Source organism: Polypterus senegalus, chromosome 17 (assembly GCF_016835505.1).
Source record: "Polypterus senegalus isolate Bchr_013 chromosome 17, ASM1683550v1, whole genome shotgun sequence".
Lineage (NCBI taxonomy): Eukaryota > Metazoa > Chordata > Cladistia > Polypteriformes > Polypteridae > Polypterus > Polypterus senegalus.
Window position 1 is genome coordinate 27,866,997 of NC_053170.1, and position 23,251 is coordinate 27,890,247.

The window sequence follows — 23,251 nt, forward strand, 5'->3', positions numbered from 1 at the left end:
CTAAGCGCATTTCCGTAGCGACAATCGCCGTTGCAACCACAATGATTGACAAGATCACTAGCAAATCAGCTTTTTGTTCAAAGCCACGTTTCCGGCTAATCCAACCAATCGAATGCCACTTTGCCTGGACTGTTTTCCGCAACCTGGGTTAAACTTGCTGTAACAACGAGGCAACCTGGAACCTAATTAAACCGTATACGATAAGTTTTATTTTTATTTTATTTTGAAAATGATTGAGCAAATGAAACGAAAAGTCCCAGGGACCACGACAGAGACGGCATTGGTTCCCGTGGTTAAGAAGCCTCGCAATGAACTGGTGGCAGCGGCACAATCTCAACAGCAGCTCGTGCCGATGGTGGGTTATGTTTTACGCATTCATTTGACATGCTTACAGTTTCGAGTGCGCTCAGAATTTCCCAATAATCCGTAATGTAGCTGCGTTTTTCTTTTAAAGCAAGAAACCATAGGTAGGTAAAAGGTTTAATTGGAAAACTTCAAATCCCATAATACTCAGTGTGGGGGTCCATCCCCAAAAACACGTCGACTGGAGACGCCGGCCAGTTTACAAATCTTGGGTTTTGTTGTTATTTTTGATTGTTACAATGTTTGGTAAAATCTTTAATTACTTTTACAAATCAGTTAAAAGGTATCCAGCTTTTCATGTTACAGTTAACAAGCTATTTATGGTTTGATTTCAGAATTAAAGGATGCTTTTAATTCCTACAACAATCTGTCTTCACTGGCTAGATAATAAATTCTTGTTTAATGAAACATTTGCAAACCTCTGTTGTGGATTTGCCTGCGAATATTTAGTGGTAGCGTGTGTATGAACTTAATTTAATCTTTTCCAGTCCTGCAAAGTCAGTTGATGTGAGCCGCTCGGAGTACATGCATCGAAGCTTCTCGGCTGTGCTTGTGCTATCTCATGCGATCTCGCGATGTCCACGGCTAGGGCTGGGCGATTAATTGAAAAGTAATTGAAATCGACATTCAGAACCTATAATCGATCAAGTTTTTCCAGTTTGATTATTTCGATTACTTTCCCTTTAAAAACACTACGGCGTGTGGAGTCGCGTGACCCCGCTCCGTTACGTTACATTATTCCACCGACATGTCGAGCATGGAGAGCTTAAACACTGACACAACTGAGCAACAAGAGCAGCTTGTACCAAAGAAAAACGCAGTCTCCGTCATTTGGACACATTTTGGCTTCAGTAAGGATGACATCGAACAAAATGAAATCAGATGTAGACACTGTAGAAAAACAGTTTCGACGCCCAAAGGTAACACCACCAATTTGTTTCAACACTTGAAGCACAATCACGGTACTGAATATGAACAGTGCATGGCTCAAAAAAAACAAAAAGAGACTGACAAGCGCCCAGCAATAAGTGCCTCAGCAAAGCAGATGTCGATAACACAAGTGTTCACAAATGCCACACAGTATGAGAAGAGTTCAAAAAGATGGAAAGAAATAACTGACGCTATTTGTTATTACATCGCAAAGGATATGATTCCCTTGGCTACAGTGGAGTGAAGCGGGTTTAAACACCTCGTTAAAACTCTCGACAGAAGATACACTGTGCCATCGCGATCACATTTTTCTAAAACTGCGCTGCCAGACCTGTACAAGGCATGTTGTAAAAATGTAGCTGCTGAACTGAAAAATGTTCAACACTTTGCAGCCACATCTGATCTCTGGTCAAGTAGGACGATGGACACATTCTTGAGCCTTACTTTGCACTACATTGACGACAATTGGAAGCTGTGCCAGAGATGCCTTGAGACGGCATATTTTCCAGCCGATCACACGGCAGATATGATTGCGCAAGGTCTGAAAGATATGCTTTCTGAATGGGACCTCGCAGAAGAAAAACTTTCAGCCCTTATGACAGACAATGGTGCAGAGATGAGCAGCTATTTGGTGTCCCCCATACTGGATAGTGAGGCAAATCCACTGGACTGGTGGAGGAAGCATCATGTACACTTTCCCACTCTAAGTAAGGTGGCAAAAAGGTATCTCTGCATACCAGCTACTAGCTCCCCATCAGAGCGGGTTTTCAGTTCGGGCGGAAACATTGTTACATGCCTCAGGTACTGCCTGAAACCTGAAAAGGTTAACATGCTTGTGTTTCTTAGTAAGAACTTAGAGTAAATTCATGTTCATATAGTGACATGACAAGATCGCTAAGATCACCTCATGCAACAATGTTTAGAGAGTTCTATTTTCGTTACAACAATCTGTTGTTTACATGGATATATTGCACATTAAAATATTTGTTTACAGAAGATGCAAGAAATGCACTGTTTAAAATATTATTTACAGGATATATAAGAGTTATTTTATTTAGAAGAGATACTGCTTATTTTCTACTTTTAATAAGAAAAACATTGAAAATAATTTATTTTGTTTCCAAAAGTGCAAGTTATTTATTTTTACTTTTTTTTTTTTTAATAACAACAAAGTGACTGTACGTTTTAGGCAATGTGTGCTTTAATTTCAGTTGTTCAACATTGATGTTCAATAAATAATCACAGATAGTAGTCTTTCCTTCAATTATTTTAAAATCAAGTAATGCACCCTTCATTCAAAAATCTCTCACTTGTAATATGTGAGCATATTTACTGTACAAAACTTGTCAGTGAACTATGAGGGCAAAAAAATAAATAAAATAATCGTTAAAATAAATTAATCATAATCGAGTTAAAATGTTAAATTAATCGAGATTTTGATTTTAGGCCAAATCGCCCAGCCCTATCCATGGCTTTATTTAATGTTAGCTAAGACCCGGCACTTAAAAGTTTCTTGCTACAGCAATTTTAACTCCGTTACAAAGTGATCCAAAGTCTCGTTTATACCTCGTGTCTTCTCATTAAACTTGTATATCGCGAATACCATATTCGTCGTAGGCATGACAAATGGCAGCGGGAGCGTGTCTATAAACTTAATTTAAACTTAAGATTCACACCGTGCTTTGTTTCTGCAGTAGCTGCACTTATGAATATGCTTATATGCTTCACTCACATCATAACCTTTTGCTGCCTTTTCAATTTTGAAATGCGTTTTTTGTTCAGCGCTCTTTTGAGCTCTTCCTTGTTCTCTACGTACTTATAGGAGGCGTGATGATGCGACATGCAACTTCGCCTCCCACGGCCATCGACCTGCAGTCTATTACAGCATATGGACGAAAAAATAGGTTCCAGTTATGACCATTACGCGTAGAATTTCGAAATGAAACCTGCCTAACTTTTGTAAGTAAGCTGTAAGGAATGAGCCTGCCAAATTTCAGCCTTCTACCTACACGGGAAGTTGGAGAATTAGTGATGAGTCAGTCAGTGAGGGCTTTGCCTTTTATTAGTATAGACTGATTAGTTTGTGTGGCCCAATAGTTTTTCCTACTACGAATGAACTGTCTAATATTTTATATTCTTATGGTAACTGCCATCATTTAACAATAATGATATAGTGAAGGCACGTACTTTAAAAGAAAAACTCATTACGATAAAGAGCATTTTCAGGAAATTTCTGTTGTTGATGCCTTAACCTGTTGCTGCTGAAAGCCTATGCAAAGCTTAGCATGCAAACAGATTGCAATTGACAAAATCCTTACCTGTATCTGATTTAAGGATTTACATGGCCAAATAACCAGGGGCCACATGTATAAATGGTGCGTACGCACAGAAATGTTGCGTAAGAACTTTTCCACGTTCAAATCGCGATGTATGAAACCTACACTTGGCGTAAAGCCACGCACTTTTCCACGGTACCTCATGCCTTGTCGTACGCAAGTTCTCCGCTCGGTTTTGCAGACTGGCGGCACCCAGCGTCAAAACAATGGTATTGTTCCTGTGTGGTTACTCATTATTTTCCTGACGTGGCTTTATAAATACACTGAAACTAACCGCATATTGTTTATTAGTGTAACGCATCTGATTGTAATTAACTTGTAACAATATAATGGTCCAGGAAACAGCCATAGTATTCCAAATACCATAACTGCTTTAGCGTTGTTACTCTCACTTCTTCTTCTTTCAGCTCCTCCCATTAGGAGTTGCCACAGCGGAATCATCTTTTTCCATATTACTGTCACTGCACGACTCGGAGTATTTATATCACTGTATCTGAGTGTGAATCACAGCAGCAGCTGATCGGAAAGAGAATTATCGGTATACAGCTTCAAGGACACGCTGTCTCAGCCACTGCAAAACGTTTTAAAGCCTTTCCTGTACAGACCTCGCGGTTCAGAAACAGTTTCATCCCAATAACTTTAAATGCACTCAATCAATTGCACCTTGTAGAACTGTTTGTACTTATAAGTACAATGACCCCACTGTAAACTTGCACTACAGTTATAATATCGCACAACCTGAGCCACTTTATAAAGCGCATATTTACATATGATGACAATATCATTTTTAAGGTGAAATGCAGCAAAATATGTTCATTAAATTATACAGATAAAACTTTAACTTCATTTAAATAATCTATATTCTTCTCTGGGAGTGTCGTTAAGGATAGAATAATTAAACATGTACTACGAAGATATTTCAATGTTCCTTAAAAGTTTTGAAAAATCGTCGCTAAGCTTACAGATGGCTTAACTTCTATTACAGAGCTGATTGTGTGGCGATCGGTTACTTGGGGAAAGAAAAGCACTGACTGCAGTGACGGCTATGCCAATATATATTGAATATAACACAGAAAGAGAAAATAACAACACCGCTAAATACACAGCGACAAATTTCGGCAAAAGTTAAATGCTTGTGTCATGAGCACAAGGTGGCTATGCAGTGTCTGCAACGGACGAGGCCATCCACCATGCATAAGCTACCTTACTGACATTGGCGGGCGAAGGAGCCACCGATTCTTCCTCTGCCCAGTGCCACCACAAGCCTAGAGCCGCCCCGGAGTACTGCTGCAATAAATTATTTCATCGAAGTGAAACACATGTTTAATAACGTGCTTTAACTCCTATCATCATGAAAATGATATCACATATACATCTCAGTATTTTAGTTATTCAGAGAGCTGTAATATCATGAATTTAATGGATTCTGTGTCCAGTTGGAGGAAGAGAGCCGGTTTAAGAAGCAAGTAGTGATTCACACACATAGGCACATAGAAGATCAAATACAAAACAAAGCATTTAACGTGCTACTTTAATTACGATGTGATTTGAGAAACCAGTTAATTAAACAATTTTAAGATGAAGTTTATGATGTTCTACTTTAATGACAAAATAAATACGTGATTAAAGTGGAAATGTCGAGATTGAAGTTGACATTTCGTGCTTTTTCCCCACTGTGTGCCTTTTTTTCTCTGTACCCTAATAAGCTTTCATATGACACTCAGACAGTGGGCTACAACTCGGCTTTTCACGGCGACTTTGATATGTGACTTCTTTTTTTATTTCCGGTACTGTGCGATTTTGTGAACGTCAGCTTTCAAGTCTCTCCAACACGCTATGTCACTCGATCAACTTCCTTTTGTTGATTATACCACGGTTTATTTGAACAAATAGTATGTTTTTCCTTCGCCTCCACTTGGTATTCGCTGAAATTCTTATATTTCCCCCCGTGCTTTTCCTATTGTCTTTTCACAGAAGGCTGAGTTTAAGGGCGATTTATATTAATTTGCATATTCAAAGAGGTGTAATTCTGGGAGGAGTTGAGGCGTTACATAAAGCGCGTGCACGAGCGTTAGTTTTCACGCTGATCGGGATTTATGTAGCGGAAGAACGTGGAAGTTGGAGTACGCACAGATTCCTGCATCTGGATTTTTCTGTGCGTAAGCACATTTTGGCTTTTGTACTTACGCCATGTTATAGTGCGAGTTCTACGCACGGCGTTATACATGAGGCCCCAGGTTATTCATTGAAAAATCTATGTCTTTTAAACAGCTGTCTCGGGGACCAATAATCCGATTTCTCTAACCGGAATAAGGGCTTACCTGGGGTTTTAGAAACCAGGTGTCTGTGAATAAACTGGTCTATGACTAATTGTACTTCAAATATTTTAAACATAAACTCTTCTTCAGGTCCACCTATCAAAAATGTTGATAAAGTTGCAAGGTGCAATTGATGGCTGTTTCAGACCATGATGGAAAGTAAATCTGGAGCTTTGCTGGTAAATTATAGCATCAGAAAAATATTGAATCATGATCTGCTGATAATGCAGCCATGAGGGGTTTTTTTAAGTGTAACACAAAATACTGAGTACTTATTTGCTCACTTTATGCTTACAGTGGGCCACTTAAATGTTCCTGTCATGTTGTATTCATTTCTAGATGAGTGATTTTTTTTCTTTTTAGTTTTATTTTTACGGTTAATGTAACCTCAGACAGTGGCTTGCACATGAGCAAAGCTGAGCACCTCTCCCTGTGACTGACTTGTTCTGGGGATCTGTTTTTGTCATTACAAATGTTTGTTGGATAAGTAAAAAAAAGAAAATATGCAAGTTGATGTGACACGTGAGTCACTGTTTTGCACCTCAAAACATGAGGCCGAGTCTCAGTACTTTAGGAAAACCAGCTTTATTCAGCTTGTTCCTTGTATCACCCATCGACAACAAGCAGCTATAGTGTGACCGCGATCAGCTTGGAGTTGCTTCCGCAGTGTTCCGCTGCAGCACTGAGAGCTTGCGGTTGCATCGGCAATGGACAAGTAATCTTCCACAAATGGAAAATTTCAGGATGCACTTCGGCGTGTCGTCCCACTCAGGAAGGTCCCAAAAGAGTTCAGAAACCTCACAAGTTGAAGGGACCTTTTTAAAGGTAAATTTGAAACAGTAGAATAATTCAAAATTAAGGGCACACAGAATGTTTCTCTATTTTAAGACAGACAATTTTACAAATTTAATGGTAGTTTTTAATACAGAATTTTGAAATTTAAAAACACTGTAAACTATGCTATATTTGAGATATCTCAACACAAATTGTACTTTTCTGACAAATTTCATTGAATAATAAGTGTGCCAAATTTCAGCAAAATTGGGAAGCAAGTTATTTCATATGGACAGACAGACATGGCAGGCACAGTAGGTGCTTTCAACTTTATATGTGAACGCAGCTAAAAATCCTCCATGTCCAAAAGGTGGCGGAAAGAATCAATATTATAGGGTTGTGCAATGTCTTTCATGGTAATACAGGTTAAGTATCCACGATCCAAAATGCCTGAAACTGGAAGAATTTCTGATTTTGGATATTTTTATTGTTAATCATGTGTCTTAGTTTAACGAAAGTCACATTTATATGATGACTGAGATGTAGAAATCTGCTCATGTCAAGTTTTATAAGTTACATTTATTTTGCATATGCATTTTCATGTTTTACAGTGGAAGCATATTTTCAAACCTAAATCCAAACAAAATTTTATAAAATAGACCTCTAGTGTGGAATTTTCCACTTGTGACATGTTGGTGCTCAAAGTTTCATATTTTGAAATTTCTGATTAGGCATTTTCAACCTGTACTGCATATCATCAATACACAAAGATTAAGAATTAAGATTTCTTATTGTTTTGGGGGTGAGCTATGAAAGGTCTAGTACTGTTTACTCTGTTAAAGGATGTCACAAAGTTTTAAAAAAAAAAAAAATCTTATGCGGGGAAAAGCTCTCAAGACAAGATATTATGCCTGTCCAAATGTGGCTGGTGGCACCTTTTGATCTGTACCCTCTTATGAGACATTAGGAGGGCTAAAAATATTAAGTTTTTTAAAGGATACCAAAGAGGAGTATGTGTGTTCTTTCCATTTTGTGGAAGAGAAGCCAACAGAGAACCTCCCCTAACCTGAAAAAATGGAGTGATTTAATGCCCCTATTTTAAGGAAACACAGAGCTTGGAAAGGAAATGAATGCTGTTTGAATTGTTTTTCCCAGCCTTGTGCTGTCCAGCAGAAACCTGGCTTCACAGTGGTGAGCGCTGCTGCTGTACAGCTCACTCAGGCAGAGTACAGTTGGCATGTTCTTTATTTTTTTAGTGTGAGTTGCTACTAATTTTCCGAAAACGGTTTATAAATTCGATGTTTTGCTGTTTCAGATTAAGCAGCTTGTGGTTGGTATGTTGTAGTGGGCAGTGGTTAGCTGCAAGTCTAACAGGTTATGTAACTTTTACAGTAGGTCTGTATTGTTGAGTTGTAGTAGGTGAAGATGTCAAAGGGAATAGCAGTTACATAATTAAAATTTAGATGTAGAGGCCCAGTATAAATGTGGATAGTAGGTCAGTCACAAAAAGACAAATTGATGTTCTTATCAAAGTTAACAGTATGTCTGTAAAGTTTTATTCAGTATACTGGCAATTACCTATGCACACTATGCAGACAATGATTTAATTTTTGTTCTTAATTTAGTAAACCTGTTGTAGTCTGCCTTAGTACATCTGTACTGGTTGAAGATATCCACTCTTTGGAATTAGTTCTTACAGATTATTTGCCATAAAGTCAAAATGCCTTCTTAGAATATGATTCACTCTTCCCTGACTGAAACAACCTAATCTTTAATAATGCTGTTGCTTGCAGGAAGATTTATCAGCAGATTTTCCATAGATTTTTTTTCCAAAAGAACATTTTGTGACATTTTCTGTAAGTTAAGAGAATTAAAAATAAATAGCATACTTCTGTTTTTCTCCACAAAAATGCTTTCGCGTTTCTCCTTCCTGTCTTCTTTGATCCACAAATATAGAAGAACTTGGAACATTAAAAGCTAGTCATGCTTTCCTTACTACTAAAATGTATGGTGTGCACTTTGCATCAGCTCTCTCTGTGTCTCTAGAAAGAATTGATAACATCTTCATCACTTTCTTTGAGGCACTGGCCTTGTGATGCCATAGAAGATAATCATAAGCAGAATTGTTGAATGATTGACATGTGAATAACTTTTGTCTTTTTGAAGATTTTCTGAATTTGGGGTGGGGGATTAGTGAAAGTACATAATTTGAGGTTTTAGTTTAGCTTCTGTGAAACTTGCTTATTATGAGAAAAGCCAGTTGCATAGCTAATCAATGATGTATTCCTTTTCTTCGCTATAAAAAAAATACGTTTTTACCTGAAGTCAATAAATGTTATTGGACAATTAATGTAATTATTTTTTCTTTAATCTTGACAGCTCTGTTGAGATTTTATTGATTCTACATTTCAGACCTGTATGGAAAATGATAGTTTGCATGTCCCAAATTTCAGTGATTGTGTGCAAGGAACCTTTTAACACTTTGGAAATATAAAACACTCCTTATGGCTGCATTATATCCTTATTTTTTGTTTCTGTTTTAAAAAATGCTAGAGCAGTGGTTCTCCAACTCAGATCCAGGGAACTTGGCTACAAGTTTTTGTTCTAACCAGCTCCTGGTTTTAATTGCACTCCTAGGCTAATTAAGCAAGCTGTTTCCCAGTTTTAATTATAAAAACGTAAGTTTTGTAAGATTTTCCTCATCATGATTTTCTTTTCAGCATTCATTGTTGTTGGCCCATTTGTCTGCTTTACTTATTATTAATTGTCATTATTAAGATATAATTAAGAGAGAACACCACAGAAAGGCAAATTAATAGGAGAAACAAAAGAGTTAAGCATTTAAAGTTATAGGAGAAACTATAGCACTTCTAAATGTCTTATAAATGTAAAAATCACTAGTGAACTTTTCTGATTGCATAATAAAAGAATAGTAAAAGGGACTAGATAATTAATCCATTTTAGGTATAATGACACACTGATTGTGAAAGTAATTGAAACAAAAACTTGTAGCTATAGTTGGTCCCTAAGAGTGAGTGTGAGAACCAGTGTTCTTGAGCATTGTGTTTTGGACTTTGAGTCAAGTTATCCATTTCAGGTCCAGAGCATTAATATGGCTCAGGTGTGGCAGATCGTGATACAGCTCACAAATATTGTCAGCTCTGAGATATCCAGTGCTGGTAATAGACAGGCAAGATCTGCTATCAAGATGAGGAGTGCTTGTGAATTGTCTTGGTTTGAATGTATTTGTAGCAGTGTTTGTATGTTGCAGTAGGCTGGCATCCCATTCAGGGTGAATTCCAGCCTTGTGCTTTCTGTCATTTCAGCACTGACAAAGTTAAACTGAATGAGCAGAATATATAATAGATATATTAATGAATAAGTGAGAAACTTACAATATGACCTATTTTATCTACAGTGAATACTGAATTTTTTATTCTCCTCATTATAATTTTAGGGCCCCCCCAGAAATTCAAGCTTACAGGCACCCATCATGCTCCTGAGTGGGCATGACGGAGAAGTTTACTGTTGCAAGTTTCACCCTAATGGATCCACTCTGGCCTCTTCTGGTTTTGATCGACTAATACGTAAGTTGAAAAATACTTTGATGTATTGCTTCCAGCTGTTTCTGTGATCTGGTTTATATTTTTGATTAGCTACTAAAAGCGTCATTCATTTATAGAGTGTGATAAGTCATTACATTTTGTGAAAATAAACATACAAGTAAGCTAATTAATAAAAATAAAAAGATACAATGTAAATTCAGACAGAACATTTGCATAAAGAAGGCAGGAATCGTAAAGTTGATAAAATGATAAAAGAAAGTTCAATAATACAGAAAAATGTTGACAGAAAAAATCATTATGTATTAATATAACAATCAACAATACAAAAAGAGAAAGCACAAAATTAAAATAAATATGAATGTGCAATAAAAAGGTAAATAAACACAGCAAATTGTATTAATAAATAAATTGGCATAAATTAACACAATTTCCATTGTACAGAAGGAGAGGTATTTGCATAGAAGAAAACCAAAGTTTAGAATTATAATATAATATAATATTTATATTATAATACTAGCAAAATACCCACGCTTCGCAGCGGCTAAGTACTGCCTTAAAATTTTTATTAAGAAGAAAATTAAACCTTTTTAAACTGAGGGATAATATACCAATAATTATTTGTTAAGGATCTCTTTGTATACCACATTGTGAGTTCGGCCCTCCGGTTGTAATATGACCAAGCTGTGCGCTGAGCTTACTCTTGAGCATGAGTTTCATGGTTTGTTTCAATTACGACAGTATTTGTAGGACTTGTGTTAAAGAGACATTCGGCATCTGTCAAGTGTTGTAAGTATACAACCGGTTTCATCGATAACTTCACATCCAGCCTTTGAGAGTTGAAACATTCATAAACATCAAAGTGTCCACTACTGAAATCGTCACCTGTCAATCTAAGATGTTTAAGAGGCATTGGCGGTTGTCAAAAGGTGTAAAATATTTGGCCATTTCGTTACACTTGAAAGCGACAACCGAACAATTCACCGGCAGCCATCAACTCACATGCAGATGCATAGGTGAAGGGCTTAAGCATTTCACTCTTCTAGTGCTCCTGTGTAGAACAATTATCTCCTGTACCGTCATCAGTCCACACCTTGAACCTGTCCCAGTCATTTAATACATAAGACACATTTTTCCTCCGGATATCAAGAGTGAGCCTGATATGGCCATGCAATATGTAACAAAGAGAATGGAAAAGGTAGGTGCCATTTCCGGGCATGGAAACCACTCGGTAAGTGACAGTTCTTTGATCGATGGTGATCACCTCGATAGACATGTTAATGGGGATACGGTTGGAATGATAAAGGAAATGGGTACCTGAACAATGTAAAGTAAGTCTAAAATACCTACACAATAACTATAATCGTAATAAATGAACAATAAAACAGCGGAGAAGCCATGGATTAAATAAAAAGGCTGTAGTTATCAGCAGGGAGACGTTAATCCCGTGGCAAAGCAAGGAAGGGAATGTAGAGACTGGAGCGACGGACAGCCTTCTATAGGCAGGCAGCCAACAACATGGGAGGCGTTGGGATGGGGGACCCAACGCTGCCTCACACTGTGACCGAGCTGCAGGCTATGGACATATATATGTACGTAAGTAGGATTCAGTTAGCGTTGGGAACCCGCGTACCAAATTTCTTGAAGATGGGCCCATAAGTAACAAAGACCGTTGAAAAGTTCAATATGGCGGACAGTGGCATCATACCACCGAAATAAGTACGTACATTGGTTTCGGTTAGCGCAGGAAAGCCGCCTACCAAATTTCGTGAAGATGGGGCCATAAAGAACAAAGTTCAACATGGCGGATGTTGTCGACCGTTATGACCGTTGCGCACAGAATTTCGAAATGAAACCTTCTTAACTTTTGTAAGTAATCTGTAAGGAATAAGCCTGCCAAATTTCAACTTTCTACTTACACGGGAAGTTGGAGAATTAGTGACGTTGGAAAGTTCAATATGGTGGCCGACAGTGGCGTCATACCACCGAAATAAGTATGTACATTGGTTTCGGTTAGTGCAGGGAAGCCACCTACCAAATTTCGTGAAGATGGGGCCATGAATAAGAAATTTCAACTTGGCGGACATTGTTGACCGTTATGACCGTTACGCGTATAATTTCGAAATGAAACCTGCTTAACTTTTGTAAGTAAGCTGTAAGGAATGAGCCTGCCAAATTTCAGCCTTCTACCTACACGGGAAGTTGGAGAATTAGTGACGTTGGAAAGTTCAATATGGCGGCCGACAGTGGCGCCATACCACCAAAATAAGTACGTACATCAGTTTCAGTTAGTGCAGGGAAGCCGCCTACCAAATTTCGTGAAGATGGGGCCATAAATAAGAAAGTTCAACATGGTGGACGTTTTTAACCATTATCGACCGTTATGACCATTACGTGTAGAATTTCGAAATGAAACCTGCCCAACTTTTGTAAGTAAGCTGTAAGGAATGAGCCTGCCAAATTTCAGCCTTCTACCTACACGGGAAGTTGGAGAATTAGTGAGTCAGTCAGTCAGTCATTCAGTGAGGGCTTTGCCTTTTATTAGTATAGACTAGCAAAATACCCGCGCTTCGCAGCGGAGAAGTAGTATGTTAAAGAAGCAATGAAAAGAAAAGGAAACATTTTGAAAATAACGTAACCTGATTGTCAATGTAATTGTTTTGTCACTGTTGTGAGTGATGAGTGTTGTTGTCATATATATATATATATATATATATATATATATATATTTACACACACACACATAAACATATATACATATACATATCTATACATATACACATATATACATACATATATATCTACATATATACACACACATATATACATACATACACACACATATATACACACAAATACATATATATATATATATATACATACATATATAAACATATATATACATATACATACATATATACACACACAGCTATTTCAGTATCAGTGCAATACGCTGTTTGTTAAAACGGTTGACTCCGCTCTTACGTGCAATAACAAATCAAATCATTCAGTTGTCTTTGGTCATATGTCATTTTAGAGCTGGACGCCTGGCATCTTTTTTTGGCCACAAGTTCGTTTCTGTTTGGTGTGAGGTTCTGTGTTGTGGAGATTCTCAGGATGGATTGCAGGTGCTCATCAGTGAGGCGACTCCTGTGTGCTGTTTTGTTAGTCTTTATCACTGAGAAGAGCTTCTCAGACAGATATGTGCTACCAAACATGCGCAAGGTTCGAGTCGCATGTAGACGGACTTTTTTTGTTCTTCAAAGTCACCAAAGCGCCGTGCAAACTCAGTGCGCAATAACTCTAGTAAGCGGTAAGTGTTCGGCAAGGCAGCTGAAGCGCTGCATTATGGGATCTGTAGTTTATTGTGCTACCAGCGCTTCATATACCCGGGCTTTAATAACAATAATACAGTATATAAAATGATCTCGCGGGCGGATATAATTACGCCGGGCGGATGTGGCCCTGCCCTTGAGTTTGACACATATGGACTAAATAGAACTTGAAAAAATATATTTTTCAAATGTGATCAGCGCAATTCAGATAGAGTTGGCCAGACTACAGCCTGCATGCCTCAATGAGTCATCCTCCCCTCGCTCTTACTTTTTACCGTTCATCTAATGAATACACTGAGTATGGCTTTACCAAAACAATCATTGATGGCGAATAAAGTATCCATTATTCGAGTATGTAGAGCGGGATATATATATATACATATACAGTAATCCCTCGCTATATCGCGCTTTGACTTTCGCGGTTTCACTCTTTCGCGGATTTTAAATGTAAGCACATCTAAATATATATCACGGATTTTTACGCTGATTCGCCGCTTTCTGCGGACAATGGGTCTTTTAATTTAGGTTACATGCTTCCTCAGTTTGATTGCCCAGTTGACTTCATACAAGGGACGCTATTGGCGGATGGCTTAGAAGCTACCCAATCAGAGCATGTATTACATATTAACTAAAACTCCTCAATGCTATACGATATACTTCCCGCGTGGCGCTTGTTTTGTTTGCTTCCCTCTGTCTCTCATTCTCTCTGCCTGAAGGAGGGGGTGTGAGCAGAGGGCACTGTTTACACAGTGGCTGTTTGCCTAGAAGATAGGACGCTCCTCTACAAAATGCCGCTTTATCGCGGTGCTTCTGTATACTTAAAAGCAGGTATTGATTTTTTGATTGTTTGCTTTTCTTAGCGAGCGCTATCTCTGACATTATCTGCTCTTCACTGTGCTCCTTTGAAGATAAGATATGTTTGCTTTCTTTTAATTGTGAGAAAGAACTGTCATCTCTGTCTTGTCATGGAGCACAGTTAAAACGTTTGACTAAAGGGTGTTATTTCATGTCTAGAGGGCTCTAATAATGTTAACAGGGTGGGAGAGTTTATAAGGGCTTAAAATATATAAAAATAACCACACAAACATATGGTTTCTACTTCGCGGATTTTCACCTATCGGGGGTCTGGAACGCAACCCCGCGATCGAGGAGGGATTACTGTATATATATCGCAGCGGAGAAGTAGTGTGTTAAAAAAGGTAGAAAAAGAAAAGGGAACATTTTAAAAATAACGTAACATGACTGTCAATATACAGTATTTGTTTTGTGAGTGTTACTGAGTGTTGCTGTCATCAAGGATTTGATTATCATTATTTCTTTCAATCAGGTTCGTATTTGTAGGATGTGTTGTGTTCAAGTTACATTCCGTGTTTGTCAATCGTTGTAAAGATGACAGGTTTCATTCATCGATTCATTTCTTACTGCATCAATAAACAGCTCGTCTTCTTCTTTATCTGAGACCTGACACACTGCATGCACGGGTTTTTTTTACACTGTCTTCCTTTAGCGGGACATTGACTTTTTCCACCGTGTGCTTTGTTTCCGCAGTAGCTGGATTTATGAATATGCTTGTATGTATCAAACGCTTCATATTTTTTGCTGCCTTTTCAATTGTGTAATTCGGTTTTGTTCAGCTCTTTGGAACTGTTGCTTTTATCTGTGCACTCGTCAGTTCACGTGAGCCACTCGGTGTACATGCATCGAAGGTTCCCAGCTGTGCTGGTGCCATCTCGTGCTATGTCCATGGCTGTATTTAATGTTACCTTAGTCCTGGCACTTAAAACTTTCTCTCGCAGTTTCGCTGAGTTTGTGTCAAGCACCACCCTGACCATCTCATCTTCCTCTCCATAAGCACAGTCCTTCACCCGTGAATATTTACCCGTGGCAGTTTGCTATTGGATTGCGCTGACGGACGGCCTTATATGGGCAGGCACTAAATTACAAACGCCAGCGCAGCCTGTCTATGAACTTAATTTAAAGTGTAGGTTTACATCGTGCTTTGTTTCCGAAGTAGCAGAACTCATGAATATGGTTGTATATGTCACTCGCCGCTTCTTATTGTTTAGCTGCCTTCTCAATTATATAATGCATGTTTTCTTGAGCGCTTTTTTGAGGTCTTCCTGGTTTTCTATGTACTGCGTGATTACGTGGGAGGCGTGATGATGTTACACGAAACTCCGCCCCTCACGGCGTTGAAGCTCATCTCCATTACAGTAAATGGAGAAAAACTGCTTCCAGTTATGACCATTACGCGTAGAATTTCGATATAAAACCTGCCCAACTTTTGTAAGGAAGCTGTAAGGAATGAACCTGCCAAATTTCAGCCTTCCACCCACACGGGAAGTTGGAGAATTAGTGATGAGTGAGTGAGTGAGTGAGTGAGGGCTTTGCCTTTTATTAGTATAGATAAACTAAACAAAATGTCAAAGCGTGCCATCTGTTAGATGTGTAATCAAAAGGAAGACTCACTTTGTAGATAACATCTTTGTCAAGGCTATTGTGAACTAAGGAAATAAAAATAAACTGAAAAAAATGAAATCAAGCGACATAATTTGGATAACGATCCATATGTATACAGTAGCTGTTTATTTATTTATTTTTAACAAATTTTGTAAACAAGATGAATTAAAACACAGAGCCTTTGACATCAAAGAGGAACATTGACTTAAAGATTTTTAGAATTAATTCAAATAAATTTAATATTACAGGAGACCACTCTTAAAATGTATCTTGGGTATTGTTTTATATGTTTAAAAATCAAATAGATTAGGTATTGACTAAAGACTGATAGTCCTCATGAATGAATGTATTTCGTTTTGTTGAAATTTGGCCTGTAATCATTTTGCACTAATAAATTGGGAGCATTTATCCTATAATAAAGGACATAATAAATTAATGACCATTTCAGTTAAAATACTGGTTAAAGTAAGTGAATGATTCATAAGGAAGTGAATTACATCAATGATTGCTATACAGTGCTTACTCATTGCAGACTTATCCTAAAAGGTACAGGGTTCATATCCAATTGAACAAGTCAACTGTATTTTTCATACCTTTTTACTTCATGGCCACTGGAAAATAGATAGTTGTCCTGGTTTTAAAAAAAAAGTCAGTTACTTCCTTCAGATTGATCTTACCTCATCAATAAAAATAAATGTGAATGCAGTCAGAAATTGTTATCAGACATATAGGATATTCCCAGAAACTAATCAATTTGTAAAGTCATTTTCATGGCCTGCATGAAAAAATCATGAACATATGAACATTGGCAGTTTAGCATGTAAAATTAATCTATCAGTGTATTTTCTGCAGAGCTAACGTACAACAGTACTTGCATTCCAATCAGTTTAATTCTGGAATTTGATGTATATTCTTGTCGTAGCTGATGGAATATTTTTCAGCTAATTGAATGTACATCTTATTAGAGATTAGTACAAAGTATCTATAGATCTTTCAGTGACATCTGCTTCACATTCAAAATACCTAATCGAAGAATTGGCTGCACGTGACTTTTTCTTTAATGCACTGCCTTTACTCTTGATAGGTTTGCAACACCTATCCACTCCCAAATCTGCCAGGACTAAATTTTTTTAAGTGAAAATTGACATTCAGTTTATCATATGAATGCTTTTAAAATACACCAAGAAGAAGAAAGACTATGAAAATTAGTGTGGAAATAGCTAATGAAATAAGCATGTTATAATTGAAATAATTAACTTTGTGCTCAACAGTGGCTGCCAGTCACAGCAGTCGTGGTGAATATGACATTCTTAAACAAAAACAAAATGTATCAAATCCAGTGTTTTCCTCTTTTGTTCACCTTAAATCGTATCAGACTTGTGTTATTATTTTTGTAAATTAAAAGTGTAGAAGTTTTAGGCTTTCTAATTTTTATTCAATTTCAAACCACACTGCTATTCTTGGATCCAAAACATTCATTAAAAAGCATTTTGTATACATAAGAAAAATTTAAAAGACTCGCATATGAATCTTTTGTTTATAAGCCCTAAATGCTGGGGCTGGGTGATTAAGGGTCTGTCTCCTTTAGTTGTGCCTGGTAAGAGTTCCAAAGTTAATTTAAGACTGAAAAAATGTTGGTACTTCAAAAAATTTCCATTTCATTGAGTTGGAATAACAAGAAAAAGTTTGAGAACTCAAGGCCTAGAGATATCACATGACCTGTGATTACACATGTGCCAACAGTTTGCTATAGTTAGCACTAGAATCCCTGAAGCCTATGAAAAAATTCCTTCACAACTCTCCTCTAGCATCTTTTGTTTTGCAAGTGTGTCGATCAGCGCAAGCAGCCTGCTATCCCATCAAACCCCCCCACAAACAGAGCTGAATCCGTCACAAAATTCTCAGAGCTCAGGTCTCTTTATCTGAGAGTGAGGTTCCTGGAGTTGTATAGGGTAAATAATATATTGTTATTTGGAATACATACATTTCATGTGTGTTCCGTGTCTACAATGATCAGTGAAAGTGTAGGATGACCGGAACCACTGAACACATAGTTAAAACAGAAACTTTTTCCATGTTATACTAATAATGACATGAAGTGTATAATGTGTTAAGACTTTAGTCCAAATATCAAATAAACGCGTGCACTTTTATTCAAGAATATAACCAAAGAAAACAAATCGTTCGATTTTCTTAATGCTGTCAATGAGTTTAAAACATAAGCTCAAATGTCAATTGACAGGAAGTTGATAAATAGTCTTCGATGGTGCAGAGGTAAGAACTGCTGCTTTATAACCCAGCTTCTTCATAGCACTTTCGCTGGCTTATAGACAGACTTTTACAGACTGAAATCAAAGGCTTCTTCTTTTCTGGCACATACACTGTCAGCATGGCCAGATCTAAACACTAGCGTGGAGAGTTGCTCACATACTAAAGTGACTATTAGGGCTGGGCCATATTATACCTTTCACGGTAATACCGGTACAATGTTAGGCAATGATAAGAAAATGAAATATCGCAATAGAATATGGGTAAAACGCGCATGCGCAGTGCCTTTGTTTTCATACGCACATGGCAGAAAGAGCATGGCGGCGACGGAGAATGAGAAGGGGGAAAGCGGATCGTTGAATGAAACAGATGAACCAGAATTGGTTTGTAAAAATGGTGCAACTTCAGTGGTGTGGAACTGGTTTGGTTTTCACCTGACAGATACCCAACAAAGCACATTTTTTTGTTGAACATGCAAGCAGGCCTTCGTGGCGAAGGGAGGAAACACCACAAACCTATTTCATCATTTGAAGCAGAAGCACTTGTTGGAGTACAACAAAGCTGTTAAAGCACGTGAAGAGGCATCCGCTTCAACTAGCGTGGTGGTGAGACCAAAGAAGCTGACTCAACATACAATCGGCGTAGCTTTAAATAGCTGCACGCCTTGTGACAAAAGTAGCAAACGCTGGGGGGAACTAACTAATGCAGTGATGCATTGTTTAGCCAGGGATATGATGCCCATTCAGAGCGTGGAAAGAGTAGGTTTCACAAAGATGCTTAAAAAGTTCGATCCACTCTACAAGCTGCCCACCAAGAAATACTTCTCTAAAGTCGCCTACTCGCCTTGCCTGCTTTATATGACGATGTCCGTACTGAGGTGTCAAATGCATTATCTTTGGTGGAATTTTTTGCGTCCACCATGGACATCAGACCCCTATATGAGCCTCACAATACACTACGTGGACAAAGACTGGAAGCTACAAAACAAGTGCCTTGAAACAAGTTTTTTCCCCCGAGGACCATACACGGGAAAATATAGCCAAAAGCTTAAAAGAGTTCCTCAGCTTGTGGAATCTTCAAGAGGAAAACAAGTGTGTGTAACGACCGACAATGGGGCCAACGTTGTGAAAGGCATCACACTCAACAACTGGACCAGACTTTCATGCTTCGGACATCGCCTGCACATTGCAATAGGTAAGTTAATTATAACGCAGTGTTCTCCCTAGTGTCCTTTAGCTGGGCGCTCCGCCCCGGCTAATTTAGTTCAGTGCTCGACTGTCCTCTCGCATGACATTGTGAGATGACAGCCGCAGATCTGCAGAGATGGCAAGGGACGAGCAGGTGGTTGGGCAAATACTGCTACAGCTAATAGCGGATGTCGAGGCAGAGCAGAGTTCACAAGCAAAGACTATAGAGAGGTGGGGTTTTGAGAGCGGGCTGTACATGGTAATAGCGGGGGTGTAGCAGCTTAATACAGTTGCAAGGAGTAGGGAGAGGAGGGGGCTGTACATGCTAATAGCGGGAGCTAAACGGCAGTTTACAAGCAAAGAGGAGGTGGAGAATAAACAGTTCTGCACGGGTGTCTTTGTTGACAAAGCACAAATGCCACATGGTACTCTGATAGCGGTCATGGGACTGGATATGTTTAATTGCCGGTACAACAAATAGTTCTGAGTAGTCATCAAGCACACAGTTGTCGCTGCTGTTGTGAAAATAATGGAGATAAATGCCATCAAATCAGAGAGGAAGAGGCAAGTTCGTTGTACCATGCGAATGTCACTGACAGAATAAAACTGAATAATAAAAAAACCAAGTGCTAACTTTTTTACATGTAGCCAAAATTTACACCAGATGTTACAGACTGAAATCAAATGTATGTTTTTATTATATTATAGTAACAATTAGCTGTGTGGTCCTAGAAACTATTGAAATCATCAGAAAAAAAATTGAAATGCAGAGATGTCAGGTAATTGAAAGGAACTACTCTGGGCATCTCTCTTCTAGGAGGTTTCATTTTGCTGATGTGCTTGTCTCCTTTATGTATTAGCAGTGGGAAACGTAAAAGGGATATTGTTTTGCCTTATGTCCTGAAATCGCTTCTGTATTAGTCGCTAAGCAAGTGATTCTTTCATCGGAGGTTTCGCTTTGCCGATGTGCTGGCCTCGCTTGTGTATCTTCGGGGGTGGAGCCCTTACTCCTCCACCTGTCACTTCACTTCCACATATAGACGTTTATACGGTGGGATGCAAAAGTTTGGGCAACCTTGTTAATAGTCATTATTTTCCTGTATATATCGTTGGTTGTTACGATAAAAAATGTCAGTTAAATATATCATATAGGAGACACACACAGTGATATTTGAGAAGTGAAATGAAGTTTATTGGATTTACAGAAAGTGTGCAATAATTGTTCAAACAAAATCAGGCAGGTGCATAAATTTGGGCACCACAAAAAAGAAATGAAATCAATATTTAGTAGATCCGCCTTTACGCTTAGCCTCTAAACGCTTCCTGTAGGTTCCAATGAGAGTCTGGATTGTGGTTGAAGGTATTTTGAACAATTCCTCTTTACAAAACATCTCTAGTTCATTCAGGTTTGATGGCTTCCGAGCATGGACAGCTCTCTTTAACTCACACCACAGATTTTCAATTATATTCAGGTCTGGGGACTGAGATGGCCATTCTAGAACATTGTACTTGTTCCTCTGCATAAATGCCTTAGTGGATTTTGAGCAGTGTTTCGGGTCGTTGTCTTGTTGAAAGATCCAGCCCCAGTGCAGCTTCAGCTTTGTCACTGATTCCTGGACATTGGTCTCCAGAATCTGCTGACACTGAGTGGAATCCATGCGTCCCTCAACTTTGACAAGATTCCCAGTCCCTGCACCCACAGCCCCACAGCATGATGGAACCACCACCATATTTTACTGTAGGTTGCAGGTGTTTTTCTTGGAATGCTGTGTTCTTTTTCCTCCATGCATAACGCCCCTTGTTATGCCCAAATAACTCAATTTTAGTTTCATCAGTCCACAGCACCTTATTCCAAAATTAAGCTGGCTTGTCCAAATGTGCTTGAGCATACCTCAAGCGGCTCTGTTTGTGCTGTGGGCGGAGAAAAGGCTTCCTCTGCATCACTCTCGCATACAGCATCTCCTTGTGTAAAGTCGAATGGTTGAGCGATGCACAGTGACTCCATCTGCTGCAAGATGATGTTGTAGGTCTTTGGTGCTGGTCTGTGGGTTGACTCTGACTGTTCTCGCCATTCGTCGCATCTGTCTATCCGAAATCTTTCTTGGTCTGCCACTTCGAGCCTTAACTTGAACTGAGCCTGTGGTCTTCCATTTCCTCAATATGTTCCTAACTGTGGAAACAGACAGCTTTAATCTCTGGGACAGCTTTCTGTATCCTTCCGCTAAACCATGATGGTGAACAATCTTTGTCTTCAGGTCACTTGAGAGTTGTTTTGTGACCCCCATGTTGCTACTCTTCAGAGATTTAAAGGAGGAGGGAAACTTACAATTCCATCCATCCATTTTCTAACCCGCTGAATCCTAATACAGGGTCACGGGGGTCTGCTGGAGCCAATCCCAGCCAACACAGGGCACAAGGCAGGAACCAATCCTGGGCAGGGTGCCAACCCACCACAGGACACACACAAACACCAAGCACACACTAGGGCCAATTTAGAATCGCCAATCCACCTAACCTGCATGTCTTTGGATTGTGGGAGGAAACTGGAGCGCCCGGAGGAAACCCACGCAGACACGGGAGAACATGCAAACTCCACGCAGGGAGGACCCGGGAAGCGAACCCAGGTCTCCTAACTGCGAGGCAGCAGCGCTACCACTGCGCCACCGTGCCGCAAAACTTACAATTGACCCCCTTAAGTACTCTTTCTCATTATAGGATTCACCTGTGTATGTAGGTCAGGGGTCACTGAGTTTACCAAGCCAATTTGAGTTCCAATAATTAGTTCTAAAAGTTTTGGAATCAATAAAATGACAATGGTGCCCAAATTTATGCACCTGCCTGATTTTGTTTGAACAATTATTGCACTCTTTCTGTAAATCCAATAAACTTCATTGCACTTCTCAAATATCACTGTGTGTGTCTCCTATATATTTAACTGACATTTTTTATCGTAACAACCAACGATATATACAGGAAAATAATGACTATTAACAAGGTTGCCCAAACTTTTGCATCCCACTGTATATAAGATAATAGCAGCTCACTACTCAAAACATGGAGCACCCGGCCTTGAACCTGGAATCTTTGGTTTATAAGAGAGCAGTTCTTGCCCCTGCACCATTGAAGAATATGTATCTTGCTGTCAATTGAAATTTGAACTTGGGTTTTTAATTCATTGACAACAACATGTAAATCGAATGATTTTTTTTTTCTTGCATGTGTATATTTGATATTTGGACTAAAGTTTTCACAAATCATACACTTCATGTCATTATTAGTATAACATAGAAAAGTTTCTGCTTTAGGTACGTGTTCAACATTTCTTGCCTCACATTTCCTTCCATCCTACACTTACACAGATCATTGTAGACACGGAACACACATGAAATGTATGTATTCCAAATAATGATACATTATTTACCCTATACAACTCCATGCACCTCACTGCCAGATAAAGAGACTAGAGCTCTCAGTATTTTGCGATGGACTCGGCTCCGTCAGTGTGAGTGATGGGATAGCAGCTGCTTGTGCAAAGGAAATTAACTTGACCTGGGATTACGAGTTTTTTCGTAGGCTTCAGGGATTCTAGTGTTAAGCATTTGCTTTGCTTTGAAGTTCTGCTATTATCAATAATAATGCTGTGTGATATTAGTATCAAAGTTTCTGCTCCAGTTTACAACATTTAGTTTATATTAGTGGGGGTCCTGACCTGCTGGT

At 38.7% G+C, this 23,251-nt stretch overlaps 1 protein-coding gene across 1 annotated transcript in view; it reads left to right on the plus strand.

Annotated features, from left to right (window-relative positions):
• The first annotated feature begins 106 nt into the window (after positions 1–106).
• snrnp40 (small nuclear ribonucleoprotein 40 (U5)) overlaps positions 107–23,251 on the plus strand; it is a 49,303-nt gene continuing 26,158 nt past the window's right edge. The window contains exons 1-2 of the mRNA XM_039739189.1: positions 107–355; positions 10,179–10,308. Of these exons, the coding sequence (XP_039595123.1) occupies positions 230–355; positions 10,179–10,308 (256 nt within the window). The 5' untranslated portion in view covers positions 107–229. The remainder of the gene's footprint in view (positions 356–10,178; positions 10,309–23,251) is intronic.